We start from the raw sequence: 19,246 nt of genomic DNA, 5'->3' as shown, positions 1-19,246 counted from the left end.
AACCTGCTAAAAGTTTTCTGATACCATTGGCTCTAATTTCTCACAGTTAAAATCTACAATCAGACATACATTACCAAACAAATCAGCACCACAAAATACACAAGCTAAAGCACTTTCAAGCAAGTTACTACAAAGTCTTATTTTCGACAGTGAGGAATGAATTTTCTCGTCTACATTGCAAACACAGATTTAGCCTACTTGTAAACATTGTGGGATCATTGGTTCTGATTAACCAGGGTTAAGTTGTACAATCAAATAAATATTACCAAACAAATCAGTTAATTGAGTACAGAAGGTGTAGTTGTACAAGACGCTGGTGGGGTCGCACTTGGAGTGTTCTGCTCAGCCCCGCGATAGGGAAGATGTTGTTAAATGGAAAGAGTGAAGAAAAGGTTTACAAGCATGTTATCAGAACTGGAGGGTCTGGGCTTTAGGGAGAAGTTGGAGAGGCTAAGACATTTCAGCTTGGAGTACAGGAAAGGTGACCCAATAGAGGTGTATGAAATCATGGGGTTCATAGACAGGGTGAACACACTCAGTCTTTTTCCCAGGGTTGGGGAATTAAGAATGAGTGAGCATTGGGTCAAGGTGAAAGGGGAAATATTTCATAGGACTTGAAATCAAAGTTTTGTTTTTTTTAAACAAACACAGAGTATGGTATGTATATGCAATGTGCTGAGACAAGTACAACAACACAAACTACAGCTGGGTTAGGTACATGGATTGGAATGGTTTGGGATTGGGCCAAACACAGGAAAATGGGACCAGCTTGTATGGGCATCTTGGCTGGCATGTACAAGTAGGGCCGAAGGGCCTGTTTCCTGCTGTATCCTCAATGGGTAGGAAAGTTATAGAGCATGGAAACCCCTTCAGCCCATGCAGACCAAAGTGCCTTCCTGATCTAGACCCATTTCCCTCTCTTTGGCCCATATCCATCTAAACCTTTCCTATCCATTTACTTCTCTAAATGCCTTTTCAATGTCATAATTGCACTTGCCCCGACAGCTCCTTTCATATACCCACCAACCTCTTGGTGCAAAAACGCGTCCCTCTGGTTCCTTGTAAATCTTTCTCCTCTCACTTTAAATCTATATATTTTTTTAAATTCCCCTACCCTGGGGAAAAGACAGTCTACTCACCTTATGCATGCCTCTTGTAACCTTGTGAACCTCTACAAGGTCGCACTTCAGCCTCTTTCACTCCAGGGAAAACAGTCCAGGTTTATTTAGTCCCTCAAGCTCTCCAGCCCTGGCAACATCGTCCTTAATTGTTTTTATGCACCATCTTTCGTCTAATCGTATACTTCCTATGGTACAGGGAGCAGAACTCCACCTTGCATTCCTGCTGTGTTCTCTGCAATGCCTTGTACAGTTGTAACAAGATTTCCCAGCCCTTGTATTCAGTACCCAGGCCAATGAAGACAAGGGTACCAAATGCTTTCTTCACCACCATGTCTACCTGTGTTGCCAATCACCTTAAATCATGCCTCCCCCACCCCATTAGCCATTTCTACAATGGGGAAAAAGCCTCTGGCTATCCACTTGATCTCTGCCCCTTATCATCTTTTACCACTCTATCAAATCACCTTGTGTCCTCCTTCACCCCAAAGAATTTCCTGCCTTGCTTCCCTCCGAGGATACACCTGGCCAGGTCTTGGGATACATCCCCTTTCTGCTGCTCGAGACCACTCACACTTTCTCTTTCATCACAACATTAATGCTGGTCTCACTCCTGAGCTCCCCACTTCTATGACATTCTCTATATTAAATATAGATTTAAGACCACTCCTCTCCCATGGCCCCACACACAGGCAAACACACCAATCTTTAAAGAGCCATTCTTTTCGCCCTACTTGTCCTTTAGCTTTTAATATACTTACAGAATCTCTCAGGATTCTCCTCACCTGCCAAGCTTTTCACTTCATTCTTAACAGGAACACTCTGGCCCCAACTGCCAGGCTCCCGAGCTGCTGCAGATAACTTCACTCATCACAACCTACAGGATCACCTTTAAGGAGACCTCAGTCAGTCCGGATCGGGAGCAGTAACTCCAACACCATCACACTGAGCACAGGGAGCCCCCCAGGGCTGTGCGCTCAGTCCACTGCTGTGCACTCTGCTGACCCATGACTGTGCTGCAACACATCATCAAGTTCGCTGATGACATGACCGTGGTGGGTCTCATCAGCAAGAACAACGAGCCAGCTTACAGAGAGGAGGTGCAGCGGCTAACGGACTGGTGCAGAGCCAACAACCTGTCTCTGAATGTGAACGAAAGAGATGGTTGTTGACTTCAGGAGGGCACAGAGCGACCGCTCCCCGTTGAACATCAACGGCTCCCCCGTAGAGATCGTTGAGAGCACCAAATTTCTTGGCGTTCGCCTGGCAGAGAATCTCACCTGGTCCCTCAACACCAGCTCCATAGCAAAGGAAGTCCAGCAGCATCTCTACTTTCTGTGAAAGCTGAGGAAAGTCCATCTCCCACCCCCCATCCTCATCACATTCTACAGGGGTTGTACTGAGAGCATCCTGAGCAGCTGCATCACTGCCTGGTTCAGAAATTGCATCATCTCGGATCGCAAGACCCTGCAGCGGATAGTGAGGTCAGCTGAGAAGATTATCGGGGTCTCGCTTCCCACCATCACGGACATTTACACTACACGCTGCATCCACAAAGCAAACAGCATTATGAAGGACCCCATGCACCCCTCATACAATCTTTTCTCCCTCCTGCCATCTGGGAAAAGGCTCCGAAGCATTCGGGCTCTCACGACCAGACTATGTAACAGTTTCTTCCCAAAGCGATCAGACTCCTCAATACTCAGAGCCTGGACTGACACCTTGCCCTACTGTCCTGTTTATTATTTATTGTAATGCGTGCACTGTCTTTGTGCACTTTATGCAGTCCTGGGTAGGTCTGTAGTCTAGTGTAGTTTTTTTCTATGTTGTTTTTTATGTACTTCAGTCTAGTTTTTGTACCGTGTCATGTAACACCATGGTCCTGAAAAAACATTGTCTCATTTTCACTGTACCAGCAGTTATGGTCGAAATGACAATAAAAGTGACTTGACTTGTCTTGAAGGACTCTACAATGCGCATTTAGTTATATATACATATACATACACACATAATTTGTCTTCCTTTGCACGTTAATTGTTTGTCATTCATTATCTATGTATAGATTTTCATAATTCTATTGCATTTCTTTATTCTGCTGTAAATGCCTGCCAGAAAATGAATCTTGGTGTAGTACCTAGTGACAGATACGTACTTTGAAACTAACTTTGACTAAATACTTCCTCCCTCACTTCTATATCCCTCCCACTTGACAAACATCCCTTTCCCTGCTTCTCCCAATCAGCCTTTGCAAGTTTCTGTCTAATGCCAGCAAAATTAGCCTTGCCCTAATTTTATTTGTGAACCAATCGGCCAGGACGGATTTGAAATATCGAATGGATCGCAGTTGGTGGACGCAAACAGACCAATTGCCTTTGTTCTTGCCATGAAGGAGGAGATGGAAGCTTCCATTTTATGAAGAGACTATGTTCTCCATTTCGTGAGTCAGCCGTTTGACTTGGTCAGTGTTTTAAAGTAGACACACTGATGTCTCAGGTGATCTGCTGAACTTGGAATCATTTCCCAATAAGAAGTTATTCGTGAGGTGTACTTTGGTTGGATATAACATGCTGGTTTATGGATGTTGGGGTCTGTACAGCATGATTCAAGCTGGTTGAGAGCCATAAGTTACTGATTGTCAGTTGCTGAGAAGAGGGCAATAAGTGGATGCTGGCCTGGAGCAGAGCCAACAAAAAGGTGTTGAAGGTCGGACACATGACCGACAGCCAAAGACACTGGAATGCAATATTTGAATTGGTCAGGAATGAATATGAAAGTGGACACTTCGCTTGCACTATCAGCAATACTCCTGGAGAATCACTATCGTAAGGAAGAACCTCCACATCAACGATTGGGAGTAGAAAGGATCGATCGTCTGGCCAACAGAGATCTCCTTCTTCGGTGTTATAAATTGGAAAAGTGGTCTGAGTGAGTATTTGTACAGAGGGAACCATATAATTCATGTTCTAAGCTGTTGGTCCAGGATCAACATAGTTACATTGTTGTTTGTGCAGAGACAATAAAGTACAAACTTCAAGGAATTAAAAGTTGCATAGTGAGTTTCCTCACCTACTTCCATTGATGAACAGTCAACAATCCACTCCTATTTCTTCCGATCAATATATTAAAAAGTAAGAGAATGACTGTCGCTCGTCTGTACCTCCCCAGCCTCATTTCCCAAGAAGAGAACAAGTATTGACTCCTCTTTCATAATGATATCTATATAGTATGTTGCTTGAGAAAACATTCCTGGACACTATTAACAAATTCTCCACCAGCACAGAAACATATTAACACAGAAAACCTACAGCATACCCTTCGGCCCACAATGCTGTGCCAAACATGTACTTACTTTAGAAATTATCCAGGGTTACCCACAACCCTCTATTTTCCTAAGCTCCATGTACCTATCCAGGAGTCTCTCCAAAGACCCCATTGTTTCTGCTTCCACCACCATCGCTGGGAGCCCATTCCATGTAGTCACCACTCTCGACGTAAAAAAATTGACTCCTGACATCTCCTTTGTACAATCTTCCAAGCACCTTAAAACTGTGCTCTCTCGTGCTAGCCATCTCAGCCCTGGGAAAAAGCCTCTATCCACTCACCATCTCATATATCTCTATTAGGTCACCTCTCATCCTCCGTCGCTCCAAGAAGAAAAGGCCAAGTTCACTCAACCTATTCTCATAAGGTATGCTCCCCAATCCAGGCAACATCCTTGTAAATCTCCTCTGCACCCTTTCTATGGTTTCCACATCCTTTCTGTAGTGAGATGATCAGAACTGAGCACAGTACACCAAGTGGGGTCTGAACAGGGTCCTGTATAGCTGCAACATTACCTCTCCGCTCTTAAACTTAATCTTACGGTTGATGAAGGCCAATTCACTGTATGCCATCTTAACCACACAGTCAAACTGTGCAGCAGCTTTGAGTGTCCTATGGATTCGGACCCCAAGATCCCTCTGATCCTCCACACTGCCAAGAGTCTTACCATTAATAGTATATTCTACCATCATATTTGACCTACCAGAATGAACCACCTCACACTTATCTGGGTTGAACTCCATCTGCCACTTCTCAGCCCAGTTTTGTGTCCTATCAGTATCCCGCTGTAACTTCTGACAGCCCTTCACACTATCCACAACACCTCCAACCTTTGTGTCATCAGCAAATTTATATATTCCATCCCTCCACTTCCTCATCCAGGTCATTTATAAAAATCACGAATAGATCCCTGAGGCTCACACTGGTCACTGACCTCAATGCAGAATATGACCCATCTACAACTACTCTTTGCCTTCTGTGGGCAAGCCAGTTCTGGATCCACAAAAGCAAGATCCCCTCGGATCCTATGCCTCCTTACTTTCTCAATAAGCCTTGTATGGGGTACCTTATCAAACGCCTTACTGAAATCCATATGCACTACATCTACTGCTCTACCTTCATCAATGTGTTTAATCATATCCTCAGAAAATTCAATCAGGCTCATAAAGCACGACCTGCCTTTGACAAAGCCATGTTGACTATTCCTAACCATATTATGCCTCTCCAAATGTTCATAATTCCTGCCTCTCAGGTTCTTCTCCATCAATTTATGAACCAATAAAGTAATACTCGCTGGTCTATAATTTCCTGGGGTATTTCTACTCCCTTTCTTGAATAAGGGAACATCTGCAACCCTCCAATCCTCCAGAACCTTTCCCATCCCCATTGATGATGCAAAGATCATTGTCAGAGGCTCGGCAATCTCCTCCCTCACCTCCCACAGTAACTTGGAGTATATCTCGTCTGGTCCCGGTGACTTATCCAACTTGATGCCTTCCAAAAGCTCCAACACATCCTCTTTCTTAATGTCCATATGCTCAAGCTTTTCAGTCCGCTGTAAGTCATCCCTACATTTGCTAAGGTCCTTTTCCATAGTGAAGCAAAGTATTCTTTGAGCATCTCTGCTAGCTTCTGCAGTTCCATACACACATTTTTTTCACTGTCACACTTGATTGGTCCTATTCTCTCATGTCTTATCCGCTTGCTCTTTACATACTTATAAAATGCTTGGGGTTTTCCTTAATCCTGCTCGCTAAGACCTTCTCATGGCCTCTTCTGGCTCTCCTAATTCCATTCTTAAGCTCCTTCCTGCTAGCCTTATAATTTCTAGATCTCTATCATTACCTAGTTTTTTGAACCTTTTGTAAGCTTTTCTTTTCTTCTTGACTAGATTTTCAACAGCCTTTGTACACCACGGTTCCTAACACCGATTAGGCTGCAATTGAAAAGTTGTAAAGGCAACAGGTTCTGCGGGTACTGGAAATCTAGAGCAACACCCACAAAACTTAGGTCAGACAGCATCCCTGGAAATGGACGTTTCGTGCTGAGACCTCCAGGCCTGAAATGTCAGCAATTTATTCATTTCCATAGATGCTGCCTGACCTGCTAGGTTCCAGCATTTTGAGTGAGAAGCCAAATGAGGTGAGGGAGTGCCAGATAGAGGTGATAGTTGAAGCAGTGCGGTTGGGAAAGGGAAATGAAGTAAAAAGCAGGAAGGTCATCTGATAGAAGAGCAGAGTGGACTGAGGGAGAAAGGGAAGGAGGATGGGCAATGGGTGAATGTTATAGGCTAGTGAGAAGAAGAGGGGAGCCAAAGTGGGGAATGGTGCTGGCGTCCCTGCATTTGTCATACCCTGCAAGTTCTACCCCATCACCTTTGCGGATGCTCCGTGACCAGTTACAATTTCACATTCACACTCTGCCGCTCCGTTTCCTATGTGATTTAGACACGTTCCCTGGCCTTTCCTCTTCATTTAACGATGCCCCCTCAAAGGCAGCGCAGGCTGCGCACGCGCGCGGTGGACCCCACCAGCAGATTCTGGACGAGTCAAGATAAAGCGGCGGCGTGCAGAGGGGACAAGATTCATCGTTTCCTTTCAGGAGTTGGGATTCAGATCAGCATTCTAAAGTTCTGCCGTGGAACCCACAATCGGCGTCCTTCCCCCTCAGTTTATTCATCGCCTTTCCTCTGGCGCTCTTACCTGCTGCGTGCTCAGTCGTCGCAAGCCCAGGAGCCGCTGCTCGGCTCGGGCGACTGGAGTCCAGTCTGCGCTGGATGAAGGCTGGAGCCGCTGCTCGGCTCGGGCGACTGGAGTCCAGTCTGCGCTGGAGGAAGGCTGGAGCCGCTGCTCGGCTCGGGCGACTGGAGTCCAGTCTGCGCTGGATGAAGGCTGGAGCCGCTGCTCGGCTCGGGCGACTGGAGTCCAGTCTGCGCTGGAGGAAGGCTGGAGCCGCTGCTCGGCTCGGGCGACTGGAGTCCAGTCTGCGCTGGATGAAGGCTGGAGCCGCTGCTCGGCTCGGGCGACTGGAGTCCAGTCTGCGCTGGAGGAAGGCTGGAGCCGCTGCTCGGCTCGGGCGACTGGAGTCCAGTCTGCGCTGGAGGAAGGCTGGAGCCGCTGCTCGGCTCGGGCGACTGGAGTCCAGTCTGCGCTGGATGAAGGCTGGAGCCGCTGCTCGGCTCGGGCGACTGGAGTCCAGTCTGCGCTGGATGAAGGCTGGAGCCGCTGCTCGGCTCGGGCGACTGGAGTCCAGTCTGCGCTGGATGAAGGCTGGAGCCGCTGCCTGGTCCTCCCACCAACCGGAGGGCTGGCGTTTGTGGAACCCCCGTCTCGCTGAAACTCGCGGAAAACATCCACTTTTGTAATGTGGCAGAGGATTAAGTATTGTGAAACGTATTCGTAAAATGTATTGTTCACCGCAGCCGGCAGGGATGATTTAGAACAGTTCTGAAGGAATCGCAGCCAGAGTTGTGCAGTTACATGCCGTACCAGGTTCTTAATAACAGAATATTACTGAATTCAAAGATCCACCATTCACACAAACGTCCGTCCTAACTAGTCACCACCATCCACGCAACACACACAAAATGCTGGTGGAACACAGCAGGCCGGGCAGCATCACTGTCGACGTTTCGGGCCGAGACCCTTTGTCAGGACTAACTGAAAGGAAAGATAGTAAGAGATTTGAAAGTAGGAGGGGGAGGGGAAAATGCCACCATCCACAACAGGCCCCTAAGTACCAAAAAAAAAAGAACACTACCCAGCCTCCTCTCAAATTTACTTATTACTTTTTTTTTCTTGATAGTCATCTGTGCTTTTGATGCCATTCATCACAGTGCTGCAGTATATTGCCTTGTGTTACAATCATAACCTCAGTAGGTGGAAATGTAGTAAACAGGCCAGGCAATATCTGTGGAAAGAAAGACAGAATTAATGTTTCGAGTTGAACAACCTTTGTCAGACTTGCTGACAATTTCTAATTCCAATTCAGATTTGCATTATCTACATTTTGACCAGATGTCCCGCAGGATGATCATGGAAGAAAACAACAAGTCACCATGATTTTAAGAATCGAGTAATGCGCATCGGAAGCTACCTAAAGACAAGGAATAGAGTGATACAGCTCCAAAGCTCGCTTTTCTATCTATGTAATCTATGTCTATCTCAGGTGCCTGCCTTTGGACCATAAACCTCCACCCTGTACCCCTCTAAATGTAATTGTGCCCATCTCAACAGTTTCCTCTGGAAGCTCCTGCCACTTGTCCACCATCCTCTGTGTGAAAAAGTTTCCACATGTCACCTTTTAGATCTTTCACAAAATCTAGGTTTTCCAGTTTCAGACTCCACTGTTCGGGGAACAAGACTGCGGTCACAATAAAAGTGGTGAATGGTTATGGCAAAGAAGCTTTCGTAGATGTTAAGCCTGTAAGTGAGAATAGTTAAGAGCAAAGTATTGAACACGATGGGGTGGACACATTGAGGTGTGTTCATTTATTGAGGGTAGATCTAGAGCATAGATCAGTACACAGAACTATAATGTTGTGGCCTTTAGAGAGACCTGGATGATTAGAAAGAAATCTGGATGCATTATACATTAACTTAGAACGTTAAGTTCCCGGGTTTTGATTATTTTAGAAAAACAATGGGGGGGGGGGGGGAGAGAGGAACTTGCAATATTAATCAGAGAAAGGCAGTATTATACGAAATTCAAGAGGGGACATAATGGAGGGCTAATCCTCTGAATGCAGATACTCTGATGGGATTGTAACGGCCACTGGGACATTGAAGAACAGATACACAGGCAGATTGGGGAAAGCTGTAAAAACAACAGGGTTGTTGTGGGTGGTCTCAACTTTACTAATCTGAGTGCACGAGGTTTAGATTGTGCATACAGTAAGGTTTTTTTAAACCAATATGTAGACAGTCCAACAAGTGCAGGGAGCCACACAGGAAGTTCACCTGGAATTCAGAAATGAGCCTGGCCATTCAGTGGGAGAACAGTTATGGGAGAATGTCATTAAGTATTAAGATAGCTATAGATAAGGGAAGCATGGACCTTGCAGAAGAGTATTAAATTGAAACAAGATAATTACAAGCATATTCAGCAAGGACGAGGGAGAGTTAATTGGGAAGAGCTGTTTACATCTTACATGGAGGGTGGGCCAACTGCACTGAGTATAGGACAGTTATGTTCCAGTAAGAAGGAAAGACAAAGATGGCAAGATAAGGAGAGAGGTTGATGTCTGTCAAGAAGAAAAAGGAACCAAGTATAAGGTTCAGGAAGACTTTAGGATTGTGAAAATGATAGAACAAGAACCCATGAAAGGAATGGAGAGAGCTAGGAGGGGCTGCGAAAAATCCTTGGTAGGTAGAGATTCCTAAAGCATTCTATATACATCAAGCACATGAGGTAAACCAGCAAGGTACAATAGATCACTCAACAATATGAGAGAACATGTGCTTGAAGGCTGCAGATGTGGGAGAGGTTCTAAGGAGTATTCTGCATCAGTATTCACCAGTAGAAAGGCAGTAGAGGTTAGAGAAATCAGTGTGGTGTGTGCTAATATGCGTGGGCATTTTGAGATAAAGAAGGCAGTGCTGTTTCACTTAAATAACATTGAGATTGATATGACAGGTGAAATGATGTTTCTGGGGCCCTAACCAAAATCTTCATGTCCTTCTTAACCACAGGTGAGGTTCTGGAGGACAGGTGATTTTCTAATACTTCTACATTATTCAAGAAAGGAAATGGGAATAATCCTGCAAACTATAGGCTGGTGAGTCTCACATCAATCTTAAGGAAACTATGGGAGAGGAATCTTAGGTGTAGGATTTAATAGCTTTTAGAAAAGCCCAGCCAGATTAGGGACAGCCAGTATGGTTTCATGCGGGGCAAGTCAAATCTTCATTGAGTTTTTCAAGGAGGTGATTGATGAAGATAGAGCTGTGGATGATGTCCACATGGAGTTTAGTAATGCATTAGACAAGGTCCCTCATAGTAAGCAACACACACAAAATGCTGGTGGAACGCAGCAGGCCAGGCAGCATCTATAGGGAGAAGCACCGTCCACGTTTCGGGCCGACACCTTTTGTCAGGACTAATTGAAATAAAATATAATAAGAGATTTGGAAGTAGGAGGGGGAGGGAGAAATCTGAAATGATAGTTGAAGATCGGAGGGGGTGGGGTGAAGCCAAGACCTGGAAAGGTGATTGGCAAAAGGGATACAGAGCTGGAAAAGGGAAAGGATCATGAGATGGGAGGCCTAGAGAGAAAGAACGGAGAAAGGGAGCTCCAGAGGGAGATGGAGAACAGGCAGAGTGATGGGCAGAGAGAGAGAAAAAAAAGGGAGGGAATAAATAAGCAACACACACAAAATGCTGGTAAAATACAGCAGGCCAGGCAGCATCTATAGGGAGAAGCACTGTCCAAGTTTCGGGCCGAGACATTTCATCAGGAAGGGAATAAATAAATCAGGGATGGGGTAAGAAGGGGAGGAGGGGCATTAACATAAGTTAGAGAAGTCAATGTTCATGCCATCAGGTTGGAGGCTACCCAAACAGTTCCTCCATCCTGAGTGTGGCTTCATCTTGACAGTAGAGACCATGGATAGACATATCAGAATGGGAATGGGACATGGAATTAAAATGCGTGGCCACTGGGAGATCCTTCTTTTTCTGGCGGACAGAGCACAGGTTTCAGCGAAACAGTCTCTCAATCTGCATCGGGTCATAGTAAACTCATTCAGAAGATGATGATGCAGTGAATTGGCCATTTGCTTCAGAATTGGTTTGCCCATAGAAAACTTGCTCTGTCTGGAGGTCCATGATTAGTGATGCTCTGCAGCTATCCATACCGGGACTTCTACTGTGTGTGATATATATAATAGCCTGGATAAAAATGTAGATAAGTGGGTTAGTAAGTTCACTGAATCAAAGATTGGTGGAGAATGATGTAGAAGATTGCCAGGATATAACAGTATACAGATCAGTTGCAGATTACGTACAGAGAAATGGCGAATGCAGTTTAATCTGTCCAAATGTGAGGGGTTACAAATTGGGAAATCTAAAGGCACAGAACACTGTTAATGCCAAGATCTTTAACAGTGTTGACATACAGAGGGATCCTGATGTCCAATTCCATAGCAGCCTGAAAGTGACTGCACAGGTTAACAGGATGGTAAAGAACATGTATGGTATGCTTGCCTTGATTAGTTGAGGCACTGAGTTCCTTGTGAAGTTATGCTGGAACTTTATAAAACTCTGGTTAGACCATGTCTGGAATATTGCATTCATTTCCCATTGCAGGAAACACGTCAAGGCTTTGGAGAGGTTTACCAGGTTGCTGCCTGGATTAAGAGGGCATGCACTATAGGGAGAGGATGGACAAACTTGAGTTGTATTCTCCGGAGAGGTAGGATTTGGGAGATTTGATTGAAGTTTGTAAGATTATGAGAGGCATAGATATACAGATATAAAAGGCTTAGATACAGTGGATGTTGCATTAGTGGGAGAGTCAAGGGCCAAAGAGCACAGCTTCAGAACAGGTTATTCCTTTTAGAAGAGATGAGGAGAAGTTTCTTAAGCTGGAGTGGTGAACCTGTAGAATTCATTGCCACAGACAACTGTGGAGGCCAAGGGATTACATCTATTTGTAGCAGAGGTTGCTAGATTCTTGAATAGTAAGGGTGTTAGAGATTACAGGGAGAATGAGGTCGAGTGGGAAATATTAAACCAAATTCTAACTCTGAAATCAACCATGATCAAATGGCAGAGCAGATTTGAAGGCTCAAATGACTTATTTCTGCTCTTATAGGTGTTATAGATTTATTAAATGCATAAACATGAATACAGATAAATCATTATCAGGACTCATCCTTTATCCTTAGCATCTCTGGTCCAGGGACTTGGTGAAACTGCATCGCACGGAGAACCATGTAGTTTTGATCTCCTTACCTGAGAATTTCTTAGAGGGGATGTCACGAGAATTGAGAAGACCGGTTCCAGAGAGATCAGACTTGCTATGTTAATAGATTGGAACTGTATTCTCTAGTGTTGCAGAATTAGAGAGTTCAATGAAAAGTAGAACATTCTTAAAAGACATCACAGATAAACATGGGGAAGACATTCAGTTAGGATGGTAGTAAATCACTGAAATCCCCTCCCCAGAGAGCTAAAGAGCCTCGATTATGTTAATTCAAAAAATGGACTGATACATTTCTGGGCAATAATGTAAGCAAGGAGGCTGGTGATGGTGCTACTGTTGGAAAATGCTGCTGAGACAGAAAACCAGCTATGATTTTGATGAATGATAGAGCAGGCTTAAAGGGCTGAATGGTTCACTTCTGCTATTTCTTAAGCCATAATGTGTCAGCATCCTTCTGTGCTGTGCCTATTTTTTTCTAACTGAACAATGCCCAAGTTACCCCACATCTAGCTACCACATACAACTCTTGGTGTACTGCAGTTAAGGGAGGGGACAGCATAATTCGATAATGCTGGATCCTCCAAACCTCCAAGTTACATTGTGAAGGGGAGAAAACGCACAAGCTAATTTGTATTCTCTGGAAGTTGGAGAGCAATTTAGCTCAGGTTGTTAGGACTTTAAGGTTGTTTGAAACTTCTGTTTGTGAGGATATCAGGCCAATAGGAAGTTAGAAAACACAACCTCAAAGCACAGTACAAACCTGAGTCGCTAGGCACCGAACCTCAAAATTCATGCGGTAAAAGGAAAGGGGGATTGAGAGGCTCAATATAAAGATGGATTGTCTAATTATATCTTCCTTGCCCTTGGACACCTGAATGGCAGAGCACTGTTCTCAGCTATGTGAGCCAGACGAGGAAGTCTATTGATTGATTTCCTGGTGTTGGTTCAGGGCAACAGCACAAGACCTTCAGACTGCAGTCGGATCTTTGCAGTGAAAGTTGTTTTTCTATAAAGTAGCCATTATTTGCCCCGCATTGACAACCCAATCCAGCTTCATCTTGAGATAAAGAACCAAACACGCATCATTAAAAGAAAGCAAATTTATTTAACACCTGCGCAGTAAAGCATCCATCCAGTCTGGAGTTTTGTAACGTTGACAGATTCAAGTCTCAATTGTCAAGAATGTCTTGGGTCGACTGACAGCCACAGCCGGAAATCACTTGTGAACCCGTTGGTGTGACTGTAAATTGGATAACTGAGTGAACCCCTTTCCACAGATGGAGCAGGAGAATGGCCTCTCCCCACTGTGAACCCTGCGGTGCACCAGCAGGCTGGATGAAGAAGTGAATCCCTTCCTGCACACAGAGCAGGAGTACGGCCTCTCTCCAGTGTGAACCCGGTGGTGCACCAGCAGGCTGGATGAACAAGCAAATCCCTTCCCGCACACCGAGCAGCAAAATGGCCGCTCCCCTGTATGGACTCGCTGGTGTATCATCAGGTGTGACGACTGAGTGAATCCCTTCCCACAGACAGAACAAGAGAAGGGTCTTTTTCCAGTGTGAACCCGCTCGTGGACCAGCAAGTTAAATGAGCGAGTGAATCCCTTCCCGCACACAGTGCAAGTGAAAGGTCTCTCCCCGGTGTGAACTCGCTGGTGTGTCAGCAGGTCAGATGACTGGTTGAATCCCTTCCCGCACACGGAACAGGTAAACGGCCACTCTCCAGTGTGAACCCGCTCGTGCACCAGCAGCTTGGACGAATGAGTGAATCCTTTCCCACACACAGTGCAGGCGAAAGGCCTCTCGGTTGTGTGGATTTGCTGATGTCTCCGCAGATACTGGGAGCTTTTAAAGCTCTTGGCACAGTTCGAGCAATTAAAAGTTCTTTTATCAGTGTGAACTTGGTGATGTGCCTTCAGCTTGGATGACTCGGTGAATCCCTTCCCACACACTGTGCAGGTGTACGGCCTCTCCCCAGTGTGAGTACGCTGGTGTGCCAGCAGGTGGGACGAACGTGTGAATCCCTTCTCACACGTGAAACAGATAAACGGCCTCTCCTTGGTGTGTGTGCGCTGATGGGTTTCCAGTTGGGAAGGGTAGCTGAATCCTTTCCCACAGTCCACACACTTACATGGATTCTCCATGGTCTGAGGGTCCTTCTGGCTCTATGACTATCTAAGAAAACTGTCCTCACACAGAACAGACAGAATCCTTTTTCAGACAGGATTATTGGTTAAAGACCTCTCACTGGACATGTAATTCTCTCGGTTCTTTACCAGCCAGGCAAGTTTGAAATTTCCATGAGATAGGCAAATCCTGTGTTTTCCTTTTAAATTCATTGATGTTCAGGTTCTGATATATTGAATGACCATCAAAGCTTGGTGTAAACACAAAGTACACTGCAGATGCTGTGGTCAAATCAACACGTAGAAACAAGCTGATGAACTCAGCAGTGGGTAGCATCCATTGAAATGAGCAGTCAACGTTTCGGGCCGAGACCCTTGGTCAGAGCTTGGCGTGCAGTTTGCTTTGAGTTTGCTCCTTTATAACCCCCTGTAAAAGAGTTTACAAGATAGTACTTTAGAAAAATAATATCTTTTAAACATTCCTTCAGTCTTGTGCCTTAAATCTACAAAATCTCTGTCCCGTATATTCTCCCTCCACCCTGAGCTTAAAATGACTTTTCTTACTATATCTCCAAACTCACTGCTTTGTTCTCGGTCTCTTTTGCTCATTAAAGTACCAGCTCTGGCTGGAGAGAGTTCAGCACCCACTGATCCCATCCAACACACTGACAGGTCTAAGATGTTTTGAGGATTTAGGTCACTGTTGAGGAGCAGTGAGAAGACTTTCCTCTTAATTGGCTTCCCCAACAACAAGCATATTTAATACAAAAAAAACTACCATCATAAAAATAAAATGCAAACAATTTAAGCCTTTCCTAAACAGAGAAATAGCTTCTAAAACTGTAATACAACTACTTAGAATGATAGCAACACACAAAATGCTGGAGGAATTCAGCAGGTCAGGCAGCATCTGTGGAAAAGAGTAAACAGTCGACATTTCAGGCCAACAATGCTCCATCAGGATTTCCAGCATCTGCAAATTTTCTCGTGTTTGTACTTTGTAATCTAGATTTAGTGTAAAGAAACATCCTGAAAGGATTCACAGATTATAATCAAAAGTTGACAGAGGCAGACGATCATTGGATAACAGCAGAATCCTACAGTAGAAAAAGTAAACGAGGAGAGAGGTTTCAGGAGGGACAGGGTCTGAAAGGGTGAAGGAAATTTTATGTGACCCAGGTTAAAAATGATTATTAAAAAATTGATCAGTTTACAGTTGAAGGGTGACAAAGCCATGAATGACTGTAAGACAGAGATGAGAATTTTAAGGTAACTGTCATTCACAACACTGCCTTTAATCTTGCAACCATACTTTAAAACAATACCAAAAGGAAACATGTATGTATACAAGTGGCCAATGGTTGAAACAGGTAAACTTTAAATATAAAAGAGTAGAGCAAGCGAGTTTAGAGATAGTTCAGGCAAAGCACTTCACAGTGCAAGATATAGGAAGCTGAAACAGAGTCACCAGTGGAACCAACACAATCACAATTCCACGTGGGTGTTTCAGCAGTAATATGATTTTAAAATAGAAAATGTACAAAACCAAGAGTTTGTCCCTGATTACAATCCCAGTCCTTTATTCATACTCCCTTGGCTAGGGAGATTTTTCAGACTTTCACAGAATGACCTAAATTTAGGATGTAGAAGCTGAAGGTGTGCATGTCAACTAACCTTAAACCTATGCTTCCTGTTTTTCTATCCACTGTTCTGTTATTTAATTTCATTTTCATTACTCATTGCCCATTCTCAATTACCCTTGATTAACTTTATCAGAATAATGAAGGTGGATCTCATTGAAACCTATCGAATAGTGAAATAGTGAAAGGTCTGGATGGAGTGGATGTTTCTGATAGTGGCGGAGTCTAGGACCAGAGGGCATAGCCTCAGAATTGAGAGACGTGTTTAGAGTAGAGATGGGGAATGATTTCTTTAACCAGAAGGGAGTGAATCTGTGGAGTTCATTTCCACAACGGCTGTGCAGGCCAGATCTTTGGGTTGATAGGTTCTTAATTAGTCAGGACGTCAAAGAAGGCAGGGGAATGGAATTTAGAGGGATAATAAATCAGCTGTGATGGAATAGCGGAGCACACTCAATAGGCTGAGTGACCTAATCCTGCTCCAATGTCTTATGGTCTTACTGGTGACAACTACCTTCATGAACCACTGTAGCAGTCCCTCAGTGCTTTAGATAGGAAGGTCTAGGATTCGCACCTGGGGACGAAGGGATTGCAAGATATTTCTCAGTCAGCGTAGTTTACCACTTGATGTTCCCATGTACCACCTACCCTCCTTGTTGGGAGAAGTCACGTATTCGGATGGCTCTGTTTCAGTAACTCACTTCAGGGTATTTTGTCGACTGTACACACTGCACCCACTAACCACTTGTGGTAGACAGAATGAAATGTAGTGAACAGGATATCACTCAAACACGAGGAAATCTGCAGATGCTGGAAATTCAAACAACACACACAGAATGCTGGTGGAACACAGCAGGCCAGGCAGCATCTATAGGGAGAAGCGCTGTCGACGTTTCGGGCCGAGACCCTTCATCAGGACGAAGGGATGCTGCCTGGCTTGCTGTGTTCCACCAGCATTTAGGATATCATTCAAGCTGGTTGCTGTTCTGGATGGTATAGATCAGCTGGATAATCATTTGAGCTAAACTTGTCCTGGCAAATGACTTGTTCCCTGTAAATGCAGACGGACCTCAGGGTTGTCGGGAAGGTACAAAGCGGGTGACCCTGTCTGAAGCCACGGTATTTATACGGTGTCTGGTTGGTGGTGATCTCAACGGTCACTGACGGTGAGGAACAATGTCACAGGCACATTGCTATTTTCTGTGGTGTGAATGTTACTTGCCACTTATCAGCACGTGCCAAAACTTTGTCTAAGACTTGTTGCTTGAGAGACAGAAATTAAATTTAGCATTGTACAATCATCCTCAAACTTATCATCTTATGATGTAAGGTCATTAAGAAAATACCCGCAGAATGAATCAGCCAAGCATACCACCCCATCCTACAGGGCTGGGACAGCTGATAAATGAATCTCATCTATACGGTAACATATAGGTGCTTTGATAATGAATTTGATTTGACTTCAATCACAATCATCTTCCTTTGTACAGAATACAACTCCAACCACCTGGTTGTTTTCCTTTTGTTGCCGACTGATTTCAGTCTTTTCAAGGCACCTCGATGCCACGTTTACTCCTCCTAGCACTCAGCTCTTTGGTCCACATTCGAACCAAGCTGGTGAGATCAGGAGATAAGTGGACCGGCAGATTATATTATAGTCGCCTTCCTGGCCATTGGATCTCATCCACTCAGTCCGCCGGAGCTGACTTTACATGCTAGGACAGGCACGTTCCTACCTCACCGGGCCGTGAGGCAGCTGGCTGCCCTCACCTGCTTTAACCCACCTGTCAAAGCAGTGTACCGGAGTGTGGCCACTGTCACAGGCAAACACCTATTTGGGAGCTACAGGTGAGAGCCAAGTGTCCAGTGAGGACCAAAGCTAAATGAACTGCATTATTAGTGTATCCCTTGACTAACTACCCGGTTTAGTAACAGTTATTACCCTTCAACAATCCAGCTCCTGAACCAGCATGGACAACTCCACTCACCTCAGCAATGACCATAACCCATCTTCTCAGTATTATTTTTCTCCCATTTGCACGATTTGTCTTTGCTCATTAGCTGTTTGTTTGTCTTTGTGTGTAATTCTTCACTGTATGTCTTTGATCTGCTGTGGATGCCCACAAGAAAACGAATCTCAAGATCGCATATGCTGACATATTATGTACTTTTACAATAAGTTTACTTTGAATTTTAATTTCTCTAACACTACCCTAATCATAACTGTAACTGCCAAATTTCACATCCACATACCAGTGATCTTCCACAAAGCACCCCGGTCTCATTTGTAATTTTAAGAAATAATGCAATGAAGAAATACAAGGAAACTTGAAGTGACTCATAAATGCATTTGCCCCTCTTACACAGGTAGGGCTTTACCTTGTTTGGAATCATATTTAGAGATGATCCCGAGGTGTCTTAATTTAATTTAGGGTCATTCCCCGAAGTTGCAACCTGCAGTGTGCATGCGTGGTGGGTCCCAGAGGCCGCTTCTGGAGTGGAGATTGGTTCGGAGCGAAGCGAGCAGTCGGGATCATACTCATCCTGGAGTTTGAGGGGAATGTTTGCAATTTCATATTCAGCACTGGCGCCAAACTCAGTACCTGTGCGACTAACACCCTGGCAGGACTTTATTACCCTCCACTCCTACCTCCCACCTCCCACCTCCTACCTTCTACCTTCTACCTTCTACCTTCTTCGTCGCCTCGCCCAGCGCATGCTCAGCAGTTCGTACGCAAGGGCCAATCAAAAGCGCGGTTAAAACGAGGTCTTCCGGCCAATCGCAATGTAGAAGGCGGGGCTACCCGGAGCCGCCCCTGATTGGCTAACGTGCTGTAACGGTTTTAATCATAGAGTTTATCCCGGTTGAAAACGATCCCGGTAGTTTCCAATGAGACACCACCCCCCCCACCCACCTTATTTTTTTCTAAAATCCAGTGAGTACAGGCCGAGAGTTATCAAACACTTCTCACACATTATTCCTTTTATACCCGGATCATTCTCGTGAACCTCCTCTGGATCTTATGTAATGCCGGCATATCCTTTCTCAGAACTGCTCATATTAGTCAAAGAGTGGTCTGATCAATGCCTTATAAAGTGCCGGCATTACATCCTTGCA

General features: G+C 44.8%; 1 protein-coding gene across 2 annotated transcripts; it reads right to left on the bottom strand.

Annotated features, from left to right (window-relative positions):
- Positions 1–13,448: 13,448 nt before the first annotated feature.
- Positions 13,449–18,846, bottom strand: LOC132381634 (zinc finger protein 239-like). 2 transcript variants are annotated; one of them, XM_059951203.1, is made up of 3 exons: positions 18,508–18,846; positions 18,117–18,238; positions 13,449–14,915 (listed from the first exon to the last, which is right to left on the bottom strand). In XM_059951203.1, exon 3 carries the CDS (start codon positions 14,504–14,506, stop codon positions 13,580–13,582), a length of 927 nt encoding a protein of 308 aa, XP_059807186.1. In that variant the 5' UTR covers positions 14,507–14,915; positions 18,117–18,238; positions 18,508–18,846; the 3' UTR covers positions 13,449–13,579. The 2 variants fall into 2 exon arrangements, with proteins under 2 accessions (XP_059807186.1, XP_059807185.1); XM_059951202.1 differs by lacking the exon at positions 18,117–18,238.
- Between the last annotated feature and the right edge of the window lie 400 nt (positions 18,847–19,246).

The sequence above is a fragment of the Hypanus sabinus genome, chromosome 26 (assembly GCF_030144855.1).
Source record: "Hypanus sabinus isolate sHypSab1 chromosome 26, sHypSab1.hap1, whole genome shotgun sequence".
Lineage (NCBI taxonomy): Eukaryota > Metazoa > Chordata > Chondrichthyes > Myliobatiformes > Dasyatidae > Hypanus > Hypanus sabinus.
The sequence above is the reverse complement of the archived record's forward strand: the minus strand, read 5'-3'. Positions and strand labels throughout refer to the sequence as shown.

Bases quoted from the DNA above. Each gene is read 5' to 3' on its own strand.
- LOC132381634 (XM_059951203.1), bottom strand. From the start codon at position 14,506: ATGGAGAATCCATGTAAGTGTGTGGACTGTGGGAAAGGATTCAGCTAC.